We start from the raw sequence: 27,981 nt of genomic DNA, 5'->3' as shown, positions 1-27,981 counted from the left end.
CTCCTTCAAGATTTTTTATCTTTACTTTTTAGAAGTTTGATTATGATGTGTCTGGGTGTGGATTTTTTCAAGTTTATCCTGTTTTTAGTTTGCTGAGTTTCCTGAATCTGAAGGTTTATATCTTTGCTAAATTTGGCAAAATTTCAGCCATTATTTTTTCAAATATTTTTTCTTTACTCACATTCCTTCTCTTTTCCTTCTGGGATCTAATGACATTAATATTAGACATTTTAGTATTGTCTATAGATCCCTGAGGCTCTGTTTACTTTTTTCAATCTTTTTCTCTTTCTTATTCAGATTGGATGGATAATTTCTATTTGTATATCCTCAAGGGCACTCACTTCTTCTTGTCATCTCCACAGTGCTATTGAGCCATTCAGTAATTCTTTTGTTATTTTAGTTTTCAGTTCTAAAATTTCCATTTGGCTCTTTTTTTTTTTTTTTAATACTTTCTATTTCTCTACTGAGATTTTCTGTCTTTTCATATCTTTCAAAAGTGTTCATGCTTATTTTTTGGAGCACCACTATAATAACTGCTTTAAAGTATCTATATAGCTATTTCAAAATCTGTGCCATCTCAGGGTTGGTATCTGTTGATTGTCTTGTCTTCTTCCTTGTGAGATGTTGATATTTTCTTGGTTCTTGGTACGTCCAGTAATTTTGAATTATATACTAGTCATTTTGAATACCATATTATATGATTCTGGGTCTTGTTTAAATCCTATGAAAAATGTTGATTTTTTTCAAAGCAGAAAACTGACCCAGTTAGGTAGGCCACAAATCCCTACCTACCTTCTGTGGGCTGTTTCTAATGTCAGTTCAGTTTTCAAAGCCCTTGCAGTGCTATTTGGATCTGCTCCATGTGTGCATCACAAAGTGGCCAGGCTGGGATCAAGCAGTGGTTTACCTTTCAGGTCAGTTCTCAAAGACTTTGGTATATTGTTTAGGGCTAAATCATCCATGTGCAGCTTGAGTGTGAGCCCAGGAGTTCATATGCAACTTTATGGGCTCACTTTCTTGCGCTCGCTCCTGTCTACAATCTTTCTGATACTTTTCTGATCCTAGGAATTCCCTTATTCTCCTTCCTGGTCTTCTGGCTAAAAAGCTGAGGCTTTAGAGTGTGTTCTGCTGCACACTTTCCACAAACGTGTACGCCTCCAGGGCTAAGTGGCCAGTGGATTGAGAGAGAAAAGCAACGGGGACTTTCCTCATACTCCTTTTGGGACCAAAGTTCCCCTGGTCAAGAGAGAAGGGCCAGCCCAACCCCTGCTGCTATCACCTGGGATTGCCTGAGGGCTAGGGTGGGAGAGAATGGAAAAAGAAAAAAAACTTTCCCCTACTCTCTCTGACCCAAGGGGTCCTCTTTCTTGATGCTTGAAACAGAAATAGAGGGTTTGTCTTGGAGCTCTTTCTGTCTACAGTTGGTGTGAAGTTCCAGGTTTCAGGCTGCCTTTCAGTCCAGGTCAGGAAATATTGAGGGAGAAAAAACGGGAAACTTATCATTGATTTGGTGGTACTTCCAGTTCTGGTTTCCTTCCCCAGTCTTCCCACTACTATTTACTTTTCAGAGTTCTCAGATAGCTGTTTCATGCATTCCGTCCAGGGGTTTTATTTGCATTCAGTGGGAGAGACAGGGTGAAAGGTGCTACTCCATCTTGACTGGAACCCAGTATTCCAGTCTGTTAAAATCAGGAGGATGGCCCTAGTTTTTGGTCCAAAGATATGCTGGGATGCTGCCTTAGCAAAAAATAAAGAATAGAGTTCCTATGATACATACATACAATGGAACACTATACAGCTATAAAAATGAACACAGAAGATGTCTGATCTGGAATGATTTCCGGGAGATATTGCTAAGTGAAAAAAATAAAATGCATGGTTTTAAAGGATCTCCTTACACATTGCCTATTAGTTGCAAAGGAAAAATAGTAACTATATAGTGGTGAAATTAGACAATATCTTGACCAGGTAAATAAAATTAACATTGCCAGGGAGGGGCAGATTGCCTTGATTTGCCTCTAGACGTGATACCCTGCAAAGGACATAATAGCAGTTATGTGATATTCTAGCCAGGACTGTATAACTTGAATTTAATCACAAGGAAACATCAGATGGGCCTCAAAAGAGGAATATTTTATTTAAGAGGGGGGAAGATTGTATTATTTTAAAACGTCAATGTTATAAAAGGCAAAAAATGCTTGTAGAAATATTCCAGATTTAAGGAAACTAAAGAGAATGTCAACAAAGTACAATACATTATCTGAGACTGGTATGGAAAGAAAAAAAATGCTATAAAGGACATTATTAGGTCAACTGACAAAATTAGAATACTAAGAGTGAATAAATATAAGTATGGAATCAATGTAAAATTCCTAAAATTGTGAGTTATACTGCGGTTATGTAAGAGAATATTCTTATTCTACACACTTAGGTATTTAGGAGGAAAGAGTATGATGTATCCAACTTTACTTGCATATGGTTAGAACAGAATTATGTATCTGTCTGTCTGTATGAATGTATATACACATATAGCTAGATAGATTGAGTGACTGAGGAAATGTCAAATAAAGCAAACAGGGCAAAATGTTAACAATAGGTGAATCTATGTATTCACTATACTATTTTTATTTTTGCAACTTTTCTGTAAGTTTGAAATTATTTCCAAATAAAAAAAGAACAGATATCCCCTAAATTCTATTCTCTCATGACCACTGTGATGTCAATCAATATTGGAAATAGCAGTAACCAATCTCAGGCCTTTTCTGCTGCCTGAAGTCCAGCCAGTAGCAGACTTCTTCAGCCTTTCCTAGTTTGCTGGTGATTGGAGAGAGAATTCTATTTAATGCTTACAAATCAATGTCAGTCCTCAAATTTGAAAAAACTTACAAAACGTATAGATCTGTACGTCAGCTTAGCACAGAGCACGGAGGCTGAGTTCCTATTCTTGGATGCGTTCTAGAACAAAGAATGCAAAACCAGTGATTACATGGTAGGAAGACGCTGGTGGAAGATGAGACAATGACAGTTGGCTAAAACCACCACAAGCTGAATCTGTTCAGATATATCTTTTTAGTTAAAAGTAATAAACTTTCATTGTTTAAAGGTGGGTGGTTAAGATGGCGTAGAAGACTGTCAGTAATATCACTGACATAGCTGTCAGCCATGGCCCCTGTGTGATCACTGTTCCAGAACATGCTGATTACATCCACCTGCTACTCTTTGCCTGAGGATTTTCTCTCACCTCAAGAGGGGCAAATCGAGAGTGCCTAGAAATAAGTTGGAGGATAAATACCTCAGATTCCTCACCCTCTGGGTGGGAAAAACTCTGAGGCATGATCCATAGAGTCTCCCCGAGTTTTCCAAAGGGATTGAGCCCCAGTGGCCCACAGCAGTAACCTGCCAGTTAATACTCCCTTATGGCTCCCTTCCTTTTCTATCTCATTCTCTTCTCCCTCCTAGTGCCTCTGGGACTATTTACACTCAAATCCTGTTTCAGCGTCTGCTTCTGGGGGAGCTCAACCTAAGACAGATGATTACTTTTATTTATTGGAAACTTAATTGGAAAATGAAGCCAAATGGTGCGGAGGGGAAAGAATAGGTCCAACGGTGTGGCACAGGGAACTAGTCCCTTAGCAGTCAGGACATGAACTGATGCAGTGAGGCCACAGAATTTCAGGATGGCATTTTAGCTTCTCACTCTCTAGTGGCAGGTGGTCCTATCAGTTGTACGATATTACCTTCCTGATGGCCCACACATGAACTGATCTACAGTCTATTGCTCTAGCATCTAGAAGAGCAGTGCTGTAAGACCAGAGTGGCAGAGCAGGGTGAAATTGGTGGCTATTGAGCCATCTTGCCCTGTATCATGGAGGGTCCCTGAGAAGAACACAGATGGAAGAGAAAGAAAAGAATAAGGTACACTTGGGATGCGAAGCAGTAGAACACTCATAGGCCTCTCACAACAAGAGCTTTAGAACCCATCATTTTTCCTTCTTTGCCTTGGTGGCTAGGAAGCTGAGCTAAATTTTGGAAGTTTTCTTAGCTTAGGTTTTCTGATAAAATTACCCCCTCTATTTACTACTAAGCATGTTTTTAGTTTTATTGTATCTATGCTTATTCTAGAAATTGTCTCCCTTCTTTTTGGAAACAGATGTGGGATATATGATACCTACAGTATAAATATATAGAATATTTAAAGTTGAAAATAAAAGTAGCAACTTTCCTTGAGGATATCACAATTTCAGTACAATTTCACCAGGAAGGACGAAAATACCAAGTGTAAAACAGACAAATTCAACCATACTATATTTCTTTCTGTAGTCAATAGTTCTAGGGTAAAACAAAAGCTGATAGTGTAGTGGCCACCATAGCTAGTGGCCACTAAAACTTTGTTTCTTTCTCAACTTTTTATTTTGAGAAATTTTAAACAGACAAGTTGAAAGAATAGTACATGAATACCTGTAGATTCTACCTCTAGATTCAGTAATAGTTGACATTTTTCCATATTTGCTTTACCGCCCCCCCATGTATACACATACACACACATACTTTTTTTTCTGAAACTCTTAAAAATTAATTGCAGACATACACTTCACCCGTAAATACTTAGCATGCTTTTTCTATGAATAAAAATATTCCTTTACATAATTACAATACAATTATCATACCTAAGAAAAAACAACATTAATTCCATAACATTGAATAATATCCTGTTCATATTCTCATTTCCCCAGTTGACCCCAAAGTGTCTTACGTAATTGTTCTTTTCAAACCAGAATACAATAAATGCTCACATATTATATCTGGTTTTTATGTGTCTTTTGTCCTTTTTCATTTCATATAGCACTATCTTGTTTTTTTTTTTCCCCCCATGACAACGTTTTAAAGAGTCTGGGCTAGTTTTCTTGTTGAATGTCCCACATTCTGAATTTATCTATTTATTTCCTCATCGGGTCATTTACATTGTTCCTCTCCCTCGTATTTCCTATAAACTGGAAGTCTAGAGGCTTGATTAGATACAAGTTAAGTATTTTGGCTGTGCGGGAGGCAAGAACACTTCTAACTGTATTACACAGAAAGAAAATACTATAAAATTATCCCATTATTAATGATGATTATTTGGTCACAATGGTGGCCATACAGTTTTGCCACTGTAAAAGTATTTATTTTTTTCTCATTGTAATTAGTACTAGTATTGTGATTAATATTGGGTAATACTTTGGCACCATGTGAATATCCTGTTCTTCATAACCTTTCAACCATTGCTTTTAGCATTATTGATGATTTTGCCTGAACCAATTACTATATTAACAGGTTACAAAATGATGATTCTATCATTCCTTCTACACTTATTAGCTGGCTTTTTCTTTTTTTTTTTTTGTGAGGAAGATCAGCCCTGAGCTAATATCCATGCCAATCCTTCTCTTTTTGCTGAGGAAGACTGTCCCTGGGCTAACATCTGTGCCCATCTTCCTCTACTTTATATGGGACGGTACCACAGTATGGCCTGACAAGCGGTGCATCGGGGTGTGCCTGGGATCCGAACCCGGGCTGCCAGCAGCAGAGCACGCGCACTTAACCACTATGCCACAGGGCCGGCCCCTAGCTGGCTTTTTATTCAATGTTCTTCAATCACCTATAATCAATTCTGATTTTTGATGTTTAAATTATTCCAAATTTGGCCAGTGGCTGCCCTTTAAGGCTGGCTTCTCTGTCTTTTGATATGACTCCCTTAAGTCTTTGACAGCTCACTTGCTTTCTGGTATAACAAGCTATCCTAAGCTCACCTTGTAGTTTCTGTGCTCTAAACCAGGAATCAGCTATCTCTCTACGGAGCATAGCCACATTCTAAGCAGCTGGCTGAAACGTTATCCCACTAATGTAGCAACTTCCTATTTTGCCCTCGTTTAGCTCCTTCAGGGCCGGGACTGCATATGTTTATATCTGAATCTGTGGGGCTCATTACCTAGAAGGCATTCAATAAAGGTTTGTTGAATAAATGAAAACCAACAGACATCAGCCAGGCAGTGGTTCTCAATCCTGACTGCATATTAGAATAATCTGAAGAGCTTCTAGAAAAGATTGATGCCCAGGTCCCATACCCAAATATTCTGCTTTAATTTGTCTGGCATGGAGAGACAGTTTAGCCTACTGGTTAAAAATATACACTTTGGGGCCAGACTATCTGGGTTTGAATCCCAGATTCAACATTTACCCTCTGTGTGACCTCTTCAGGTGGCCTCAGTTTCTCTGTCTATAAAATAAAGGTAATAACAGCATCTATTTCACAGGCTGTTGTGAAAATCAAATAGACACATGGAAAGTGCTTAGAACAGCCCCCAACAGAGTCAACATGAGGTAACTGTTAGCTGTCAATTTTATTCTCTATTTGTTAGTCAGATAATTTATTTTTTGAAATACTTCCCAATGCATTTTGTCTTTTTGATAATTCAGGTTTGTCCTCTGTAGCCTTTCCACCATTAAGACTGGGCCATAGGCTTACTAGAGAAGACAGAGTAGTGGTTTGAGGGAAATTCTTGAGGATAGGGGAGGCAGAGAGCTTCTCCAGTCCTGAGTGGAGCAAGGACAGTTTTGGAGGGAATGAGACTAAGGTCAAAACATTTCCCGAGTTCCCTAGAAGTTAGCCAAGGGTGAAAACATCTCAGATGGGTTGAGTGGGGCTGAAAGCAGAAGGGACTATGACTGGTCTCGGGGGGAAATCTCTGCCCAGAGCCCTGGCCTGTGCAAAGCTGGAATGGAGACACAGCAGGCCTTCCTGCTTCCTCAGCATGCTCATGGTTGTCCAGTGTTACCCTGGAGGAAGGGAAGAGGAGCTGCAGGTTGCACATAAGTGTGTGTGCCAACTGGCTGCTGTAGGGGCTGGGGGAGGGGACCCTGCACCAGAGATTTAGGGGGAAACAGACTAAAGAGCCAGTAGCTAGAACAAAAGCCAAAGTGGGGCTTTGTCAGCAGGGAGCCAGCTGAGCCCTCTGGGAGCAACCCCTCCTTGTGGGATATGCAAGAATCCTGGGGGCATCTCCCAGCTAGAAAACAGGGGAGTGGGTCTTCTGTATTCAGTTAATTACAGTTATCAGCAAGGTGCCTGCTGTCTAAGCCCACATGGTCCCTTGAAAGGCAGGACTTCTGTGTGCCAAGCATGGGCACAGGAATCTTTTGCAAGTTCCTAAGGCCACAATGTTTTCATCTCTTGGAAGCTCTTATGAGCAGAGAATAGGTTCCTGCCACTAGGTGTCATCTGCCACCACTGTCTTCTCTCTGTCTCTGGAAAACTAAATTTCTGTCCCTGAAATGAGCCATTTCTGCCTCTTCCACTCAAAGAACCAGCTTCCATGCACTCTCCCTACGGGCAATTCAGTTTAATTCTCCCTATTAGTGTCAAACACAAAGGCTGATTACTTTGAGGGCAGAGAAGCGGCAGAGCTCTGACTTTTTTTCTTTAATAACAGCTTTATTGAGACATAATCCATATACCATAAAATTCATCTTTTAAGAGTGTATAATTCAGCGGTTTTTAGTATATTCACAGAGTTGCACAACCATTACCACCATCTAATTTCAGAACATTTTAGTCACCTCAAAAAGAAAATCTGTACCCATTAGCAGTCACTTCCCATTCACACTTCCCCTTGCCCCCGACAACCACAAATCTACTTTCTGTCTCTATGTATTTGCCTTTTCTGGATATTTCATATAAATGGGATCATATGGGGTCTTTTGTGACTGTCTTCTTTTACTTAGCATGTTTTCAAGGCTCATTTGTGTGTAGCATGTATTAGTACTTCATTCCTATTTATTGCTGAATAATATTCTGTTGTATGAATGCAACATATTTTATTGTTTTATTTATCCATTCATTAGTTGATAGACACTTGGGTTGTTTCTACTTTTTGGCTGTTACAAATACTGCTGTTATGAACATTCATGTACAAGTTTTTGTGTGGGCATATATTTTCAATCCTCTCGGGTATATACCTAGGAAAGTGGAATTGCTGGGTCATATGTTTAGCCTTTTGAGGAACTGCCAGACAGTTTCCCAAAGCAGCTGCACCATTTCATATTCTAACCAGCAGTGTATGAGGGTTCCAATTTCTCCAATCCTTCTCAACACTTGCTATTTATTTTTTTGATTATAGTCATCCTAATGGGTGTAAAGCGTTACCTCATTATGGTTTTGATTTGCATTTCCCTGATGGCTAATGATGCTGAGCACATAGCCATTTGTTTATATTCATTGAGGAAATGTCTATTTAGGTCTTTTGTCAATTTTTTTAAAAAATGGGTATTTTTCTTTTTATTATTGAGTTGTAAGACTTCTTAATACATTCTAGATACAAGTCTCTTATCAGTCACGTGATTTGCAAATATTTTCTCCCATACTGTGGGCTGTCTTTTCGTCTTCTTGATGGTGCCCTGTGAGGCACAAAAGTCTTTAATTTTGATGTACATTTTATCTATTTTTTTCTTTTTTGTTTGTGATTTAGCTATATCTAAGAAATCATTGCCTAATTCAGGATGACAAAGATTTATGCCTAGGTTTTCTTCTAAGAGCTTTATAGTTTTAGCTCTTATGTTTAGGTTTCTGATCCATTTTGAATTCATTGTCCTACATGTGTGAAGTAGAGAGCCAACCTCATTCATCTGCATGTGGATACCCAATTATTCCTGCATCATTTGTTTGAAAAGGGATTCTTTCCTCATTGAATTGTTTTGGTACCCTTGTTGAAATCAATTGATCATAAATATAAGGGATTATTTCTGAACTGTCAAGTATATTCCATTGATCTATATGTCTATTATTATACCAGTACCACACAGTCTTGATTATTATAGCTTTGAAGTAAGTTTTGAAATTAGGAAGTATGAGTCTTCTAACTTTGTTCTTCTTTTACAAGATTGTTTTGAATATTCTGGGTCTCTAACATTTCCGTATAAATTTTAGGATCAGCTTGTCAATTTTTGCGTGCAATGTCTTACCGTTTATTTAGGTTTTCAATTTCTTTTAGTGATGTTTTGTAGTTTTCAGTGTACAAGTCCTGCACATTGTTTTTGTCAAATTTATTCCTATTTTATTCTTTTTGATACTATTATAAAAGGAACTGTTTTCTTAATTTCATTTTCAGATTGCTCATTGCTAGTGTATAGAAATTCAGTTTTTTTTGGTATATTGATCTTGTGTAATGCAATCTTGCTGAACTCATTTAATAGCTCTAATAGCTTTTTTTGTGGATTCCCCAGGATTTTCTAAATAAAAGATCACGTCATACGCAATTACTTATTCCTTTCCAATCTGGATACCTTTTATTTCTTTTTCTTTCCTAACTGCCCTGATTAGAACCTCCAATATGATGTTAAATAGAAGTAGCAAGAGTAGACATTTTTGTCTTGCTCCTGATTTTAGGGGTAAGTTTTGTCTTTTGTCTGTCAGCTATGGATTTTTCATAGATGTCCTTTATCAGATTAAGTTCCCTTCTCTTTCTAGTTTATCTAGTTTGTATCCTGGAAGGGTGTTGAAGTTTGTCAAATTCTTTTTTTGCATCTATTGAGATGATCAATCTGTTTTTGTCCCTTATTCTACTAACATGGTATATTACATTGATTCATTTTCACATTGTGAACACACTCTGCATTCCTGGGATAAATCCAGCGTGGTCGTGGTGCATAATTCTTTTTGTATGTTGCTGGATTCAGTTTGCTAATATTTTGTTGAGGATTTTTGTATCTATATTCATAAGGGATATTGCCCTGTAGTTTTCTTGCAATGTCTTTGTCTAGTTTTGTTATCAGGGAAATACTGGCCTCATAGAAGGAGTTGGGAAATGTTTCCTCATTTTCTATATTTTGTAAGTTTGTGACGGATTAGTGTTATGACCTTTTTGGAAACTTAATGTTGGCATCCGCACTCTGTACTGGAGGTGGAGAAGAGAGGTTTTGTTTTTTTCCTGGTGAGTCCCGGGACTCTGTCAAGAACTATGAAGAGTCAGAGATTTTACAAGGGAGCTTGCTACAGTTTCATGGACATTTCATAGACGGCATGAAACTCCTAGGTCAGAGATGGACAGTGTCACTTATAGCAATAGTAGCAGCCAGTGTTTTAGCATTTTAAAAATGTCAGTTATTTGAGCCCCAATTCCCACAGAGCAAGATGAAGAGTGCCAGGTGACACCTATATAATCAGTGGCTTGCTTTATAGGAGAGGAACCCTGAGCTTAGGGAACCTGAAGGTTTTATAATGGCCAGCAGGCATGTCTGCCCTTTGCTGTGGAGGGAGACACTATCCCCATCCTCTAAGGCTGTCTGCTATAGGAACATGCTTAAAAAGATAGTCCAGCACAAAGACAGTCAAGTGTCTCTGCTCACAAGACATGCAGAAATGCATGAGACCCATGGAAAATTATCTCCCAACAGACTTACCTGTTAATATTTTCCTTAATACTACCCTTATTATTCCTCTACTATATGTACTATATTTATATATTTTAAATTTAGTTTCAGTTTATCAGTTATACATGCACATGGTTTAAAGAGTTAAACAGCTTTACAAGGCTTATTCCTTAAAAACAGTTGTCTTCTACCCTACTCCTCATTACTGCTCCTGTTTCAACTCTGGCTGATTCTTCTGACATTGAGCACCATAATAACATTTTTTATACTATAGTCATGCATCACTTAATGACTTCATGGGGATATGTTTTGAGAAATGTGTTGTTAGGCAATTCATCTTTGTGTGAACATCATGGAGTGTACTTACACAAACCTAGATGGTATAGCCTACTACACACCTAGGCTATATGGTACTAATCTTATGGGACCACTGTCATATATGTGGTCCATTATTGATTGAAACAGTCATTATGCGGCACATGACTTATACCGCACTTCTTGATTTCTCAGATGAAGGCATTAACTCTTGATGCACTGTGGAAAATGTGGTCATAGCTTTCTTTCACATCCCCACCATATCTGTCTACTTTCTGTTTCCCATTTTTCCAGTACAGTTAAGGCATAATTTTGGTTAGTTCAATATTTAATATTTATATTATTAGACATTATTATTATAAATTCTATTCACAGATGAACCATAGAGCATACTTTTCCTTTCCTGTGCAACTTCTTGTTTTCTTTCAAGTTAATTGTTTTATTTTTGTTAGTTTTCATTGCTCTTCTCCAAATGTTTAAACGTCTAAATCTTTCAAAACATTAAGATTTATCAGTTTTTTCTTCTGGAAGTCATCTCCCCAGAGCCTTTTGACCAGCTCCATTCTGTACTGGTAGCTTTTTAGATCTGCTGTACAAGATGTCATTCTTGAATCTTGCCTCAATATCCTTCTGGAGCTCTCCTATTCCCTCTACTGTGTTTAATCCTGTTTCCTGGATCACATGTCTGCTCTTTCTTGGTTTAAATGTTCATTTTTGGTGAAGCATATCGTAATAAAAGGGCACATAGGAGATGACTTTTTGAAACATTGCATCTCTGAAAATGTGCCCTCACACTTAATTAATAGTTCAGCAGGCATAGAAGTGTAGGTAGAAAATAATTTTCCCATAGAATTTTTGAAGGCATTTGCTTAATTTTCTTCTAGCTTCCAATGTCATGGTTCAGAGATCTGATACCATTCTAACTCTTGTCACTATCTATGAAACTATTTTTTTCTCTCTAGAAGCTTTTAGGATCTTTTATTTGTTCCCAGTGTTCTGTGATGTCACAATGATGTGCTTTAGTTTGGGTCTGTTTTCATCTACTGTGCTGGGCACTCAGTGTATCCTTTCAATCTGGTGACTTCGGTTCTGGGAAAATTTCTTAATTTATTTCATGGATGATTTATTTCCCTTCCATTTTCTCTGTTCTTTATTACTGGAACTCCTATTATTCAAACATTGGACCTCCTGGACTTAATTTCTCTTTCTCTCATTTTCCATCTAATTGCTTTTAGCTCTACTTTCTGAGAAGTTTCTTCCACTATACACTCCAAATTTATTTAATTTCTGCTACCATATTTTTAACTTCCAAGAACTCTTTTAAATATCCTTTTCCTGTTCCATTGATGCAATATTTTCTCTCATCTCTCAGACAATACTTCTTCTCCTGGCATAGTCTCTGTTTCCTCCAGGTTGCTTTTCTTCGTTTGTTTGTTCTGATTTCTGTCTTTTATATACACGGTTTCATCATATGTCTGATGATCCTCAGATGTTTGCTCATCTTTAAGAGTGAGATACCGTGGAAGCTTTTCTGTGAAGTTCTCTACAGAGTGATTTGGCTTTGCCTTATTTTTGGGCTGGTGAGATCCCCAAAGAAGAATCTTCCAGTCTCTTGCCTGGAGGGTATGGCTGCCCACATTCTGGGAGCCAGGAAGAAAGCTGGTTATATCAATATTCAGCATGCAATTCTTCACTTAATCTCTGCTTTTAGTACTGGATGCATGACCTCAACTTTGGCCTTTGTTGGGGGTGGAGGAGGGGCTTTATCTCACTATTGAGAATAGGGCAGATTTGGGGAGTTCCTGTCTTTCAACTAATCTTCATGTTTTCAGTGTCACCTTCATTCCCTCTTCCAGAGTTACCTGTTGCCAATTCCTGAGACTATCTGGGGTCCTGTGGTACAAATTGGTTTTTTGGTTTGTTTTCTTTTCCTGTTGCCAGTTTAAGATTGGACTTGCTCAGGTCTAGTTAGTTACTACTCATTCATCTGCTTTCTTGCTTCCAAAATTTTGTTGCTGTTATCCTCCCTCTTCTTCTCTTTATCTGACTGTGTTTATTTCATTTACTATCATTTTAGTGAGGCGTGAGGAGAAAATAGAGATGTTCCACCTACTATTTTAACCAAAATCAAATTACTATATTTATTACATGTTACTGTATCTGATTTCCCATCAAATGTTGAACATCTCAAAACTGTATCCCAAATGCCTGCAAACAATATGTTTCAATACATTTTTATTGAATTAAAAGAGATTAATTTCTTGACTGTGGTTTTCTGAATAAATAAATGGGATGAGTTGATTTGTATCACACAAGGAGAGAAAATTCAGTGCCTGTTTTTAGGTCTGATGCTGAGATCTCTAGTTCATAATGGGCATGATATTATACAATTGTTCTATTCTTCATAACACCCCAGTGACGACTCATTCAGCTAATCCCAGACAATCTACCATCTTAGAACCATATAATTAAAATGGACTTTGAGAGAACATATAGTAAATCTCTTTTCCTCTGGCTGAAAGCATTATTAGTCCATTATTGTCCTAAGAAAAGAGGTTGGCTCATAGTACAAGTTTAGACATGTTTGAAAAACTAGAGGATATCAATTTGCTAACTCAATATTATACAAAGAAATATGAGATAAAGAAACAAGACAAAACAGAATATCTTCTAGATCCTTAGACACCAATTACCACCTATCCCTCTGGAGGCCCTGAGGCTACCTTGTGCATTCTCTGCCCTGTTCTTCTGGTCTAAAGAAAGCCAAAAGCCAGAGGATGGAGACGAGGGGATGTGATCCGCAGTGGGAGGAGAGCCCTGGTGGATGAGTGGGTCCAGCACCTGCGAGCTCTCTCCTAACCCCTTACACACAGAGCTTGACCAAGGGGGTACTTATTAGATCTCCTTGCTATGTCATTCTTGCTACTATGATAGATTACTACCTTTACACAAGCATGTGATGTTTAATATAAAATATACTAGAACAGTTTTTTAAAAACCTCTCTGAAAAGTCATCTGAAGAAAAAATAGAGAAAGAAAAATGAAAGCTTTTTATTATGGGAATTTTCAAGCATATACAAAAGTAGTAAAATAAAGCTCCATGTAACCATTATCCAGCTTCAACAATGACCATTTTACCAATGGTAAAATCAACAATCAACATTTTACCAATGTTGTAAAATCTATTCTTGCCCCTCCATTTCCTCCGTTCACTTTTTAAAAAATATTTGCTGGAGTAGATTAAAGCAAATTTCAGACAGCATATCATTTTCATCCAAACAATCTCTAATTGTTAAGAACATTTTTTGTTTTTTCTTTCTCTTTTATATAAAACTACAATGCCATTATTGTCATAACCTAACAAAATTAATAATTCCTTAATATTATCTAATATTCCAGTCCATATTAAAATTTCTCAAATCCTGGGATAATCATCTGAAAAATATCTTTTTACAGAAGATTTGTTTGAATCAGGAGCCAAATAAGGCCCACTCATTGTATCTGGTTCATATATTTCCTAAGTCTCTTTTAATTTGTACTGAAAACTTTGTTCTTTAACTTACATATAATTATGTACTTTAAAAATGAAAGTAGGCTTATAAAAACCTTTTCTTTGCTGCAATGTCAGCTTTATTTTAACCTGGCACACTTCCAAAATTTTAAGTGCTCTTGAGGCATGTTTTTCATGGATATGTACTGGTCTAGTGCTTCTATTAGTGAGGTTAGAATTAAGGTTAGTCATTTTCAATATAACTGCCTCCTGCCTTATTTACTGATGCAACTAATCAAATTTTGGAGACAGTAGCTTTTTAGATTTGTGCATATTTAAAAATGTCCCTGTTACATTAAAAAATTATAAATCTATATTGTAGATTGCAATGATGTTACAATTAGGTATATGGAAATTAAGTTCAGTAATAACTATATCCATTGTGTTTTATTTTAGAAATGTTTTCAAGCAATCTATTTCAAGTGGCAGTAGTGGAGAAGGAATCAGAGAGTCTTCTGAGGGCAAAATCTCTTGATCAATACAGGCGGAGATAAAACCCAATGCTTCTGGTCATCATTCTACTTCCACCCGTTCTTCACATTTTTAACTCTCTCCTTCAGTCCTATAATCAGGCATTAGCCTTCCCTCTCTCTTTTCTTCTCTTCTCATATTCAACTAATATTTATCGAGTGTCTTCTATGTGCCAGACACATTATAAACTAGGTATTTAACTCTTACAATAGCCTGTGGAGGTAATACTTCCTTTTTCTAGACGTGAAAACTCAAGTTCAGAGGTTTGGTGTGTTGCTCAAGGTCACTGAACTCTCAAAACCATGCTTTTGACAGTGGTCACACTGATCTCAAGATTATTCTTTGGTGGTTGAGTCAGTTAAGGGAGGTCAAAATCAATATCAAAGGAGGTTACAAATGTTTACAACTGGATCAGTACCTGCTCCATGGAATCCCCCGCAGACATATAGCTTCCCATCCACTGCTCCTGCATTGGTAGAATTCGTTCGAAGTGAGAGCAGGGGACTTGGCATAGGTGGGCCCTCTCTCCAAAAGTCCCCATCAGGGTTATAGATTTCCACCACATCAAGGCACTTTCGAACTTGGCCCTTGTCTCGACCTACACAGCCAATTCCACCTACAGAGAATGATACACAGAAATGAGATGACCAAGAACTGAAACTTCACTGTGGATAGCACCCACTTCCGGCTATGGTTTGAATCACAGGTTCATGGGCCTTTGACTTCTCTTCCTTGCCTGGTGCTACTTCTAAGATAATTTCTAAGCAATAGTGATATCTTCTATGTACTCCATAGCCAAATTTAATATTATTTTTATTCAGTGTTCCATCTGCTTGTGCTTATGCATGAGGCTGATTCCAATGAAGGCTTTATATTCTACTACATGCAACGCTGGTTCACACAATGAGCATCCCCTTTAGAATAAGCATTTCAGGTTTGAATGTGAGGATAACTTGCCTCTGACATCTGCTTTCCTGTTGATCATTAACAATGATTTCACTGATCTGGCTAGTTAGGGATGTGTCCTTTCCATTCCTCATCATTGCAAGCCTGTCTCTCCCTCTCTCCTTAAGTTGCATGAATTTTTCCCCATTAGGAAGGGCCATTATTTGGTAAATTTCAGGTTTGGGGTCAAAGGAAGGCCCCAAACCCAAAAGCCCAGTGCATCTTCCAGTTTTGAATGATACAGTTCATTCAACGGATATTCATTGATTGCCTATTATATGCAAGGCAATGTGCTAACTGATAAGGAGTTTAGAAAGATGAATAAGGCATGTTTCTTGCCGTTAAGAAATTAATGGGGTGGAAAGGGCCGTGTATGCAAACGAATAGAGGACATCATGACAGGTACCTTAAAAGAGACACAAATTAGACTCACAAGTCCAGAGACTGTAACAAGAAATGGAAATGTCTTTTACATAATTATGACTTTAAGTACAACCCTCCATAAGAAAAGTAATTGTGTAAGAATTTCCAATCCACTGTAATTAGAAATACAAGTTTGTAGGCGATCTTTTTTGTTCTCTCCCCTGAAGTCCCACAATGAAAGGTCTGAAACGTCAGGGCCATATTTCCTGACCTGAAGGATGGCTCCTGAGACTTAGGTGAATTCCCTGGTAGGAGAGACACTCCTGTACGTGCAGATACTCCTTTCACTGGTGACCTCATTCACTGCAGACCCAACCTGATGACCCTGATCTACATGACCAATCAAAAAGACTTTAAAGTGCTGGCCTCAGGCTAAACCAGCTCTCCTTCCCGTAGAGAGGGTCCTAGAAGAGTCATCGCACTTGTGGGGTGTTGACGGTGCTTGGCTATGTTGTTTATAGCAATGACAAAACCAAAACTAAGAACTGCTCTGATCTCATGGCATTTACCAAATGTATCACTTACTGAGAAATCAATCACATACCGTCTCAAAGCATTTCTTCTTTCACTGTCATTTAAGACCTTTACCCATCATTGCACTAGTCAGACGGCGTTGTCATCATCACTCATTTTTCAATCACTTCAGTACTGCATTCCCAGTACCTAGCACAGTGCCTGACGAATGTGTGTCTGGAATGAATGAATGAGAAATTTAACTTTTCCTAAGCTTTCTCTGTCTGTCCAAGTGAATGTATTGTAAGCTTATTGAGAGCAAAGACCATTTTTTACACATCTATTTCACAGTGCCTGGCACACAGTACTCAATGAATCCAAGAAGATTGACAGGAACTGCTTAATTTCTCCATGGTTGGGACTTCTGCCAGGCATAAGAGGTGATGGAAGAGGGCTTTGGAGGAAGTTTTTTTTTTCTCCTTGCTGATGGAGACTGGCCTGTTTCCTGTCTCAGTCTGAATCCAGGAACTAAGGCTATAAACTCAGGAAGCTCTTAACTGCTTTCTCTCTTATCTGACTGGGTAAATAATTTAGTCCATTACAGTGCCAAGTCTGAGCTGCAGCGTTTCCAAGGAGGGGACACACTGGCCTCGGTTAACTGCACAGCTCTGCTGTGCATGGGCCCTCTTTCAAAGTGGCGCTGTGGTAGCTAGAGGTTTCTTAGTCCAACAAAAAGTGGAATTTCCTATTTGTGGGGCAAGAGGGCCTTAAAGAAGAGGATTTATCTGTAGCAATTGAACCTGGCAACCACCCATCAGGTAAGAATGAGATGATATAGTTACCTGTTCTGCAAGACCCAGAAGAGATGTTACTAGGCTGGTTCATATTACAACCACTTTAGAAGACCAGTGGAAGCAAACAGGTTAAATGCAAGTCACTGGGAGTCTGGCTGGGGCACATCAAGAAACCAACATCCTCAACGTAACTCAGAAATCTCACATAAAAGCCCATAGAAAAGCTTCCCCAACATAATGCATATAAAGAATGGGTTTTATTCTCTTGGTTTTTGGAATAATTAGAGTACTTGTCATTTTCGTTTCTCTGTTACTAAGTGTGTTTAATTATAATGTTCATCTCTTACTCTACAAAACTAACCTTTTAAATACGTGCCCTTTCTATTTGGTTGGCAGAGAGTTCACACACTCCACTCGAGGGTGACGTGGGTTTACAGGGCGCTCTGTCTTTGTTTCTGACCATTAACACCTGAACACATTTTCTGTCTCACTTGGATGTAATTCTACCATCAAGTACACTTTCAGCATCACTCTATTAACAGCAGACTTAATGAGCTTAAACCGAAGGTGAATCCTGATTAGATAAATAATCAAATAAAAGCATGATCTTTATTCATAAGTCAACAGCAGCAATACAAGAGAACTCTTTTGATGAGAGAACTCCTAGGGTAGGATCAGCACATCTTTAGAATTTCAATGAGATACCTCCGTATCTTTAATTTATATGCTATCAGAACCTCTGAGCCTGACGTTTCTTTATTCAAAAACAGACAAATGAATAGAAATTATCTTTGTGAGTCATTCCCAAGGGGACCTCAAATGCAAAATATACCTTAGGTTTTTTTGGTTGTTGGTGGGGAGAAAATTAGACAAGAGGATAATGCTTCCCTCTCCTCTTTTTCGTTTCTACAAAGATGAAGACCTACTCTTCTTGTGTTTGGCTATTATAGATTCTTTCCTTTCTGTGGGGTGCGGGAGGAAACCTCTCCCCATGCAAAGCCTGGCAGGGAGCTGGCTGAGGGCAGAGAGGGAGTGGTAATTCTCTAACATTCTCCAAGGACTTGCCATGCTGTCCATGGTGCCTTAACTACAATGGTGCTGGCTTCAAATGCCCTTCTGCCTGCTGGGCTGCCTTCAGGTGGCAGGCTTACTCTATTCTCCCCTTACTCTATTCTCCCCCTAAAAGAAAAGGGGGATTCTGTAATTGTTCTGGCAAGCTCCCAAAGTTGCTTGCATTGCTTAACAAGCTTTAGTAAATAGATCCACTGTTGTAGGCTCCTATGTGTCACTGAAAAAGCGTGCAGGCTTTTGGAAACAGACAGATCCTGGTCGTATGCCTGTGTTACCACTTACTAATTGGACAACTTTGGTCAATAAAATTCTCTAAGTCTCAATTTTCTCATCTGTAAGTTAAGGACAATAAGACCAATTTCACAGTTGTTGCAAAGATTAAATTATTGGATAACTATGTAAAGGAGGAACTCACATTTGCTGTATACCTATTCACAAGTATTACTATAGGAATTTTATTTATTCTCATGTACTGCATGTAAACAAAATGGCTAGCATGTAGTAGCTACTCAATAATGCTCATTCTTTCTCTTTCATGTTCTAGGATGTTGTGTAAGTAAACCAGTGTTTACTGAAGTTGCTTAAATCTTATGTTTGCTTACTCTCAATTTAATTATTTGCTATGTCTATTCTATAATTGATGGCTTACTGACTATGTAGTGAAATCTCTCTTAAAAGGTTCTTTCAAGGTTGGATAGAGATAATCAGAAAGTTAAAGGGCTGAGAAATAAGCTGAGCCTTCCTCTGAGCCTTCAGGTGGGGAGAAAAGCTCCCTGACATGATTTAGAGTAACTCATTTGGTCTAAAACATTTCAGAGAGGTAGAAACTGTCAGGTGACGTCATAAAAGCTAGAAAAAGATTTTGTAATCCATAGGCTTCCAGGAGTGAAGCTGGTCTACACAGTTGAGCGGATGGGCTACTTTCTGACTTGCATGTCAAATACAATCTATTCATTGCTAATATAATACTTGTGACAATTTCATTCTCACTCGAGTTGTCTGCTCTCTGATTTTTTTCTACTCTCATTTTAGAGTTCCAGATTTGGAGCCTAAGACCCTAGAAGACATGAACCTAGCTTCTTGTCCCTGTCTTAGTCTAACACAGGGGTCTCTTGGGTATTTTCAGAAAAAAGTCCTTCAGGACAGGGTTGAAAGCAGGCTTACCTGCCTTTTACAAAATTCTGGGTTAGGCCAGGTAATGCTAATCTATAGTGTGTCTTGGGCTCACATAACATAGGCTGATAGTCCTCATTTCTATTAAGGACATTCTCTTCACCTGCTAACCCTTCATTGTCCTTTGCCAGTTTTTTCTTGCCAAGCTAAGAAAACACAATCATCCGTGTGCATTTTGTTTGCTCCTCAAACAGATTACCATTAAAATCAAAGAAAAGAGCTGAAAGGGAAGACCAAGTTCCATTTGTTAGAGCTTGACTTTGCTTGATTTTATAGGGAAAATCAAGTGTTTGAAATGTATTACAACTTCCAAGTGGAAATGTAGATAGTTGAATAGAAAGTTCTGGTACTGAGCTCTGGGTGCCAAATAAATTGCAATTACAAAATTGCTATCCCATCTGATTCTGAATAATCCCTGGGCTTTATGTCTCAACCTAGCATTGGGACTCAGTGGATTTCAATGTGCGAGTCAAGCCTAGGTCTTACCCCATCAAACCCTGGGCCTGTCTTTTCCTTGTTTCTTCCCCATCCCTCTTCAAGAGCTTGTCCTGCAGGTCCTAGCAGGTCTGAAGGCTGAGCATATAAAGGGAGAACAAAGGGAGAGCTTTGGAACAGTGGGTAGGAACAAGCTTAGCCAATGACCTCTCAATGTCACAACAGGTTCTGAGGTGACAAGGCTCAGCCTCAGATGAGTATCACCACTGTCCTCCTTGATTTAGCACCCTCCATATCTCATCAGTCATACAATTCTGTTGATTGTACCTTTTCAACACTTCTCAGATCTATCCCTTCCTCTAAAGCTATACAAAGCTTTGATGACCCAGCCACCACCCAATTCTTCACATTCCTCGCCCTTCCCATCTCCCTCCCACATTCCACAGCACCTTATGCTCCAGGCACACTCAGCTACTTGCAGTTCCCCAAAGAGGCAAGATTATTTATCTCTATGCCTTTCCTTAGGCTGCTCTCTGCCTAGAACAGCCTCTCTTCCTTCTCCTCCTCCTCAACTTGACAAACTCCTACTCTTCTTTCAAGGCTCAGATCAATAGTCATCCTCTTAAGAAATCTTTCATGTCTCTCTACATAGAACTGGCCATTCCTTCCTTTGGGCTTCCACTGTCCTCGAACATAAATCAAGATTCCTAGGTTCCAAGCATAATGTCTTTCTTCTAAAGGATGCTTGACAACATTTGTTGAATAACTATTAAAGAAAAAAGATTACGGGCCAGTCTTGGTGGCCTAGTGGTTGAGTTCGGTGCGCTCTGCTTCAGTGGCCCAGGTTCAGTTCCCAAGCGTGGACCTACACCTCTCGTCAGTGGCCATGCTGTGGCAGTGGCTCACATACAAAACAGAGGAAAATCGGCAACAGATGTTAGCTCAGGGTGAATCTTCCTGAGCAAAAAAAGAGGGAGATTGGAAACAGATCTTAGCTCAGGGTGAATCTTCCTCAGCAAAAAAAAAAAAAGAAGAAAAAGAAAAAAGATCATAAGTCTTTGGCATATTCATCTTGTGTGTAAATAAAATGATTTACAGAAAGTGATAATTTGTGCTCACTTCCATATTTATCCAAGAACTGGTAGAGGAAGGGAGTGATTAAAAAAAGTGATCACATATATGAGTTAGGATAAACTAATTGAAGATAATACATTTTACTTAAAATGATAGGATTTTTTGATAATTGATATTTTCCTCCATTCAAGCATCAAAATTTTCCTGTTTCAACTCTTTATGATGTTTTAAAACATATATTACATTATTCCCTGCCTTAGTGAATTGAATATACCAAATATAATTTAACATTTTCTTAAGGATTCAGGAGTAGCAATATGATCTGTTCTCATAATATGCCATAGATAAAGATGGTTCTATATTTTAGGCTGCATGAAGACATACCTAAGATTTGCTTTCTTGAACAAATCCTTGCTATTGGTGTGGCTTTTTGCAATTTACCTCTTTTTCATAAAAGCAAAGCATAGAATGTGTAGTTGCACAACTCTTTGGCTGTGTAACACTATGCTTTTTTTGCAAACATACACAACTAAATCAGAGGCCAAGACAACATTCTCCTAAGATATTTCTCATCTACTCTTAGTAACATTATCAGCACTGTTCATCAGGGGCTTTCACATTGTAGAGGCTTCCAAACATTCTCTGATTTCAAAAATACTTTAAGCTTCTAATTAATTTTAAGCAATTTATAAGTATATTTTGGACATCCACTTCATGCTTGTACTAGGTGTCACAGAAAACAAGTTTAAGAATTTTTTGCTGTTTTACTTATTTTTTTTTTTTGGTGAGGAGGACTAGCCCTGAGCTAACATCCGATGCCAATCCTCCCCTTTTTTCTTGAGGAAGAGTGGCCCTGAGCCAACATCCGTGCCCATCTTCTTCCACCCGACATGGGACGCCGCCACAGCATGGCTTACGAAGCGGTGTGTTGGTGCGCGCCCGGGATCCGAACCCGTGAACCCTGGGCAGCTGAAGCGGGGTGCTCACACTTAACCACTTGCGCCACCGGGCCGGCCCTTTGTTGTTGTTCTTAAGACATAGTCTACTGGGAAATCAAAGGCAGATACGAAACCATTTACAATGCAGCATTACAATTATACACTGATTGAATGAAGTGCAATTCTAATTGTTACAATGAAATGTGAAACTGCCAACTCTCTGTGAACTTCTAGGATATCAATGATAAAATTTACCACATAGCTAAGTGGCAATTTGGGAGCCGTAGGCAAATTTTGGTCTCTTAGAGCACTTATTTCTAGGGTCCCCATTAAGAGTGGCAGATAATCAGTGCCTTCATATAATTAGCTGGAAGTACATTTCATGGATACTTACAGAAAAAACATGGTGAGTCATTTACTCCAGTTCAAAGCCACTTCAGCTGCTGAATCTCTAAATCCAAGTCTTTTCTCAGCAAAAGGAGGCACTAGGAATACCGTCTGACTTCTTTGGCCGTTGTAAAAGCATATTTCTTTCTTTATTCAGCATGAGCTTAAGAAATGTGTATCTAAGCTAAGAACACTCTTGGAATTAGATTAGAACATACCTGCCAGCCTACTCTGATAACTTATGAATGCCAGGATACTTTGACCAAATAACCTTACCCATCTTCCCAGAATGCTCGAATACACAATGCTGTCCAGGGGAAGAGACATCGTCTCATTCATCTCTGTATCTCTTGTAAAAGTCAGCCCAGAGCCTGGCTTATGTAACATATGCTTAGTAAATATTCTGAGCATATGATACCTCCATTAACATGATATTATCTTTTCCCTTTCCCCACTATATCTGTATTTCTCAATGTGCAGTCATATGATTATTCACAGCAGAACTGTCTGTATGCTTCCTAAAATTCAGATTCCTAGGTCCCACTTTAGACCCACTAACTCAGAATTTGCCAGGGGAGAAGGCCAGAAATCTGCCATTTTAATAAACAACCTAGGTAATTTGAGAAACACTTATATTTTTTAAAAATTGCTTAGAATTTTATCAAAAGAAAGAAAAAGGCAAAATCTTACCACATTGAAACTTGGTCCTCTCATAAAATAATTGACCTCTAAAGTGATCTTTGAAATGCATTTACTATAGTAACTGGAACCTTCTGTGTAATTTTCCCTTCATCACCCTCAATGGCACTCCAGCTGAGAGTCAGACTCACACAAGGCTGCTGTTTCAGAAAGCCAGTGAGGCACAGAATGGTCTCCTGGAGAAAACAACACCGATAGTTTGGGACATTAGCTGTGTGGGAAGACTTATTATTAGCTGGGTCCCCAGACAAGCAAATGAAAAGTCTCTACTTTACAAAATTCTCCACGAGACCTGTAACTCTGATTATTTTTGTGGCTTTTTACATAATGGAAGAATAGGACAGGCTACAGAGAAGAGAAAAGTCAATTCAGTAAACTGATATTTACTAAGCATCTATCACATAAGCCAGGCCCTGGGCTGGCTCTTAGAAGAGACACAGACATGAATAAGGCAGGGTCTCTTTCCCTAGATAGTCTGAGCATAGTGTGATGAGGGCAATGACAGGTAGAGTAGCTTGCTGTAGAGAACCAGTGCAATTAATTCTCACCAAGGGGTCACACAAACCACCAAGAGGAGGTAGCATTTTTGCCAGACCGTAAAGGATGTGTAGGAGTTAGCTAAACAGAGGAGGAGGCATTAAAAGCAGAGGGAAGAGTAAACAAAGGCACAGAAGGGAGGCGAGTTTAGGAAATGACCCTCAGTCCCTGTGGCTGGAGTTCACCTTTTGTGGGGCTGGGAGGGAAGAGGCTGGAAAAGATGAGACTGCAATGGCAGGCTGGGGCCAGTTTGCGAAAGGTCTAAACATTTCCATATATAGATTCTGGTGCTCACTTTCTATATTTGATTTTTCCTGACCCATCAAGCTGAAGCAACTTCTGAATACAATTTGACTTTTTAAGAACATTTGATGGAAATCCAAAGTATATTTGTGAATATACATTGTCATTTCAGAAGCAAGCATAATATATTTAAAAGCACAACTAATAGTATTAGATCTAAAATGCTTCCTGGTTTATCTCACAAAAACTTTTTTCAATGAGAGAACCCCTGGTACCATATTTAAATCAGTATTTTATAATCGAGGCACTCAACAAGTGCTCACAACTAGGTTTTAATGAGGTGGAGCTGAGAAGGTTCTATCTTTTTCAAAACTTTACCAATAGGAGTCTGCATTTAATTCATTTCCTACTTTATTATTCATAAAAGTAGGATTTAAAACCTTGAAAACAAGGAGTTAACATTTTCTCATAGCAATAGGAAATATTAACCTAATATATTTTAGGTCATATATTTATAATAATAAATATTAACCTATATATCTTTTTTTTAAATAATTTTATTTATTTATTTATTTTCCCCCCAAAGCCCCAGTAGATAGTTGTATGTCATAGCTGCACACCCTTCTAGTTGCTGTATGTGGGACGTGGCCTCAGCATGGCCAGAGAAGCGGTGCGTCGGTGCGCGCCCGGGATCCGAACCCGGGCCACCACCAGCAGAGCGTGCGCACTTAACCGCTAAGCCACGGGGCCGGCCCTATATATCTTTTTAAAGAACATTTTTTAGAAGGTTAGGACATATTCTGGATTAAAGCAGCTTAAGCATCTCTTATAATGAGCTTTCACAGTACAAATGACAAAAGATTTTTCTTAAAAAATAAAGCATCTTAAAATGCATGGCCTTAAACAGCACCCTTCCATTTGATCTTCTTGCAGAGGATTTCAATCAGTTCTGTCATTAAGTACTCAGCACCTCTCTTTCCTAACAAAAATGGTTACATTCCCAAGAAAGCCCTCAGAAAAAGAGTCAAAATGAAAATCAGCCAGTTTTAAATACCTAGGTTTTCAATAAGAGTATCATTTACTCATAAGGTTTAGATAGACTATTTAAATTATTTTAACCTTTCAGGCAGTTATCCAACAGAAGAGCCAATTATAGTGAGGTAAAGCTGATAAAATACACCGACAACTGCATCAACAATGGAGTCACTTAAGCAAACAATCTAGCCATATACTTTTCTGTTAAGAAGAAAATTTTTAGATTTCTAGGAAAACTATCCAGTATCTGACCAACTGCCCTTTGGCTAGTTTGCCATAATTCCACAAGCTGTTTTCTTCTAAATTCAAATTATTCATGGTATCTGTGATGACATGCTTTTCAAAGACAAGCATTTCCACAATAAAAATTTAGCACAGATTTTGACTGAGGCCAGTATTCTAAAATCTTTACAACTCAAATCAAACCTCCAGGGTCAGCATTAGCCACAATGTCCAGTAGTTTAATGTTTTCATCTTTAGTTCCTGTAAGAAGAATACATTTTGGATAATATTCTCAGAGTTGCTCATATGAAAATGTGTACCTACTCCATATGGAAAAGCCAGTTGTCTGAATGTGTAGTACGTCATTGGTGTATATTTGAAATGGGAAGAAATGAAGAAAGTAGAAAGAAGCAGTCCTTTGACTCCAAATGCATGAGGAAAGAGTCAACCCAGCACAATGATGCCTCGTCAGTTAGGCCATGTGGCCAGCACAGAGACATGTCAGGGGAGAAGCTAGAATATTCCAGGCTACTGAAGACAAGAGAAGAATAGGGCTGAGCATTATTAGGGCACTGAAGTATAATTGGACCTCTTGCCACTTATTACAAGTAAAAATAATAACAATTACTATACTACCATTTATTGAACAATATGCCAGGCACAGTACCCATCATTTGACATAATACTCTCTCTTAAGCTTCACAACTGTATGAGATGATAATGTATTATCATCCTCATGTTATGAATGAAGAAAACAGACTCACACAAGTTAAGCAACTTGCTCAAAATCATATGGTGTTAATAAGTTAAAGAGATAGGATTTGTATGCAGAAGGACCTTAACTTTATTTGAGGTAAAGAAGATGCCTGGGAAATCTTTGCACAGATGGGATTAACTCAGATTTATAAAAATATAATAAGGTAAATGCAAGGGACATTAATCAAATGAGCTAGATTATCCCTCATGTCTAAATCACTCCTCATGGTAGTTAGATGCTTAGGGCTTTCAGGCCCCTAAGGTTCCAGCTAACCTGTTACAGTAACCTCTCATTTGAAAGGAAGCCAGACTTCAAGCGACAGCCCAGAACACAAATGCAAACCCTGAACAAAGTAAAAAAAAGTGAGTAACAGTGCTGTGAAAGAGACCTTGAATTTTATTCTGAAAAACTGGAGACATTGTTAAAAACACACGGCCTAATGGCCTAATTGTATGTACAATCTGTATGTATGCACAATTGTCTGCATGTACAATCTTGTATATACAACTGTATGAACAATATGTATGTACAACTGTTTGTAGAATCTTGTATGTACAATATGGTGATGGCAACGAAAAGTGAAGAAATGGTAACTGAGCAGTGGAAACAAAAGGAAGAGCCATCAGAACATAGCAGTTGGTGGCCTCCTAGCTCAAGGAGCAGTCTTACATAATTCAACACCCAATCTACAGTACTTACAGAGGAGCACAATTTTTGATGCTCATAATGATTGAGTTATTTTTAAAAGTTACTTTAATTTAGAAATGGGACAGATTTGTATTTGAATCCTGGGTTTAATCACACTATTTGTGTGATAAAAATAAACAAAGAACTTACTATTGTAGGATATTATGAGAACTGAGATAGTATGTGTGAAGCATCTAGCATTTAGTAGTTCTTTGACAAATATTACTTTCCCTCAAAGAAATTTTTCATGAGGCAGAGAAGAGTATGATAAAATATTTTTTTCTAGTTAAAAATGTTATCAGATTCTGGCACTTAAAGGTGCTAGCATCAATTATTTGGAAAATGTAACTATAAATTTTTTCATTTTCCATTTTCAGAAAAACAGTTTTTGCATTACTCAGAACTCAGACTGTCATAGTGGATTATCTACTTACTTAAAGGTATGTTTTACCCCATAAGTAAAATGATAGACTTTTTGTGGACAGGGGTCTTGTCAATGTAATTATCCACCTAGTGCTAGATAAGTAATAGTAACACAAAGATTCAAAATTGTAAACACAATAAAGGTGAATCAATAGGAGACTTTAAAAATAGACTTTAGGAAACTTGCAGACAATTTTCTGGGGAACACCCAATAGCTAAGGTAAAGTAAACCTTGTCTTCTCTTTTTGTAAATGGACTCAAACCTGAAATAGGAGTCTCAGAAAAAATAAATTGGAATGGAAAATTGCTGATTTAGAAGATCTCTAACATGGGCTGAACATTTTCAAAGAGCTTTAGAAAGTAAACATAATTGCACACACACCTGTTAGGGATCTTAAACTGAGGTTCTCCAGATAATCCCCAGAAGCAGTTGGTCCATGGAAAATCCTTGGACTGAGAAGACAGCTGTCTAAAGCAAGCACTCTGCCTAAGCCATGAGAACAAGATTCTACTAAACCCACTGTCACACTCTGCTCTGCGTACTTTTATTCTTTATCCCTTGGTCATGTTTTTTCTCTTTATTGGCTTACTAAGGGCGATACTTATCCTAACTTTCTAATTTGGCTCTCCCGAACTATTGCTTGTGTAGCTAATTTGAAGTATGGTATAGACATACATTATGCTAACATTACCGATAATGATAAAATACAAAAATTAAAAAAATGTCCTTGCACTGAGATGGGGGGATAAAAATCTTCTTGGGACATAATAGTGACTGTTCATCATGAAACCTAAAGACCGTATACCTACAGCTCCAATAAGTCTGATCATATCTCTAAGGCAGCTCCTGGGTTCTTTTTTCCTGTGTGGGAATCAGGCTCTTTGATGCCAATCCAGGACAGGACCAATTGTTCTATCAGACTATTAGTTAGACCATTCGAGTGTATG

The 27,981-nt window shown here is 38.3% G+C and overlaps 1 protein-coding gene across 1 annotated transcript in view; it reads right to left on the bottom strand.

Annotated features, from left to right (window-relative positions):
* Nucleotides 1–27,981, bottom strand: part of KBTBD12 (kelch repeat and BTB domain containing 12) — a 116,430-nt gene that overhangs the window by 21,272 nt on the left and 67,177 nt on the right. Inside the window, exon 5 of the mRNA XM_058566906.1 lies at nt 15,156–15,353. Within this exon, the coding sequence (XP_058422889.1) occupies nt 15,156–15,353 (198 nt within the window). The remainder of the gene's footprint in view (nt 1–15,155; nt 15,354–27,981) is intronic.

This window comes from Diceros bicornis, chromosome 2, assembly GCF_020826845.1.
Source record: "Diceros bicornis minor isolate mBicDic1 chromosome 2, mDicBic1.mat.cur, whole genome shotgun sequence".
Taxonomy (NCBI): domain Eukaryota; kingdom Metazoa; phylum Chordata; class Mammalia; order Perissodactyla; family Rhinocerotidae; genus Diceros; species Diceros bicornis.
This window is presented reverse-complemented; position numbering and strand designations above follow the sequence as displayed.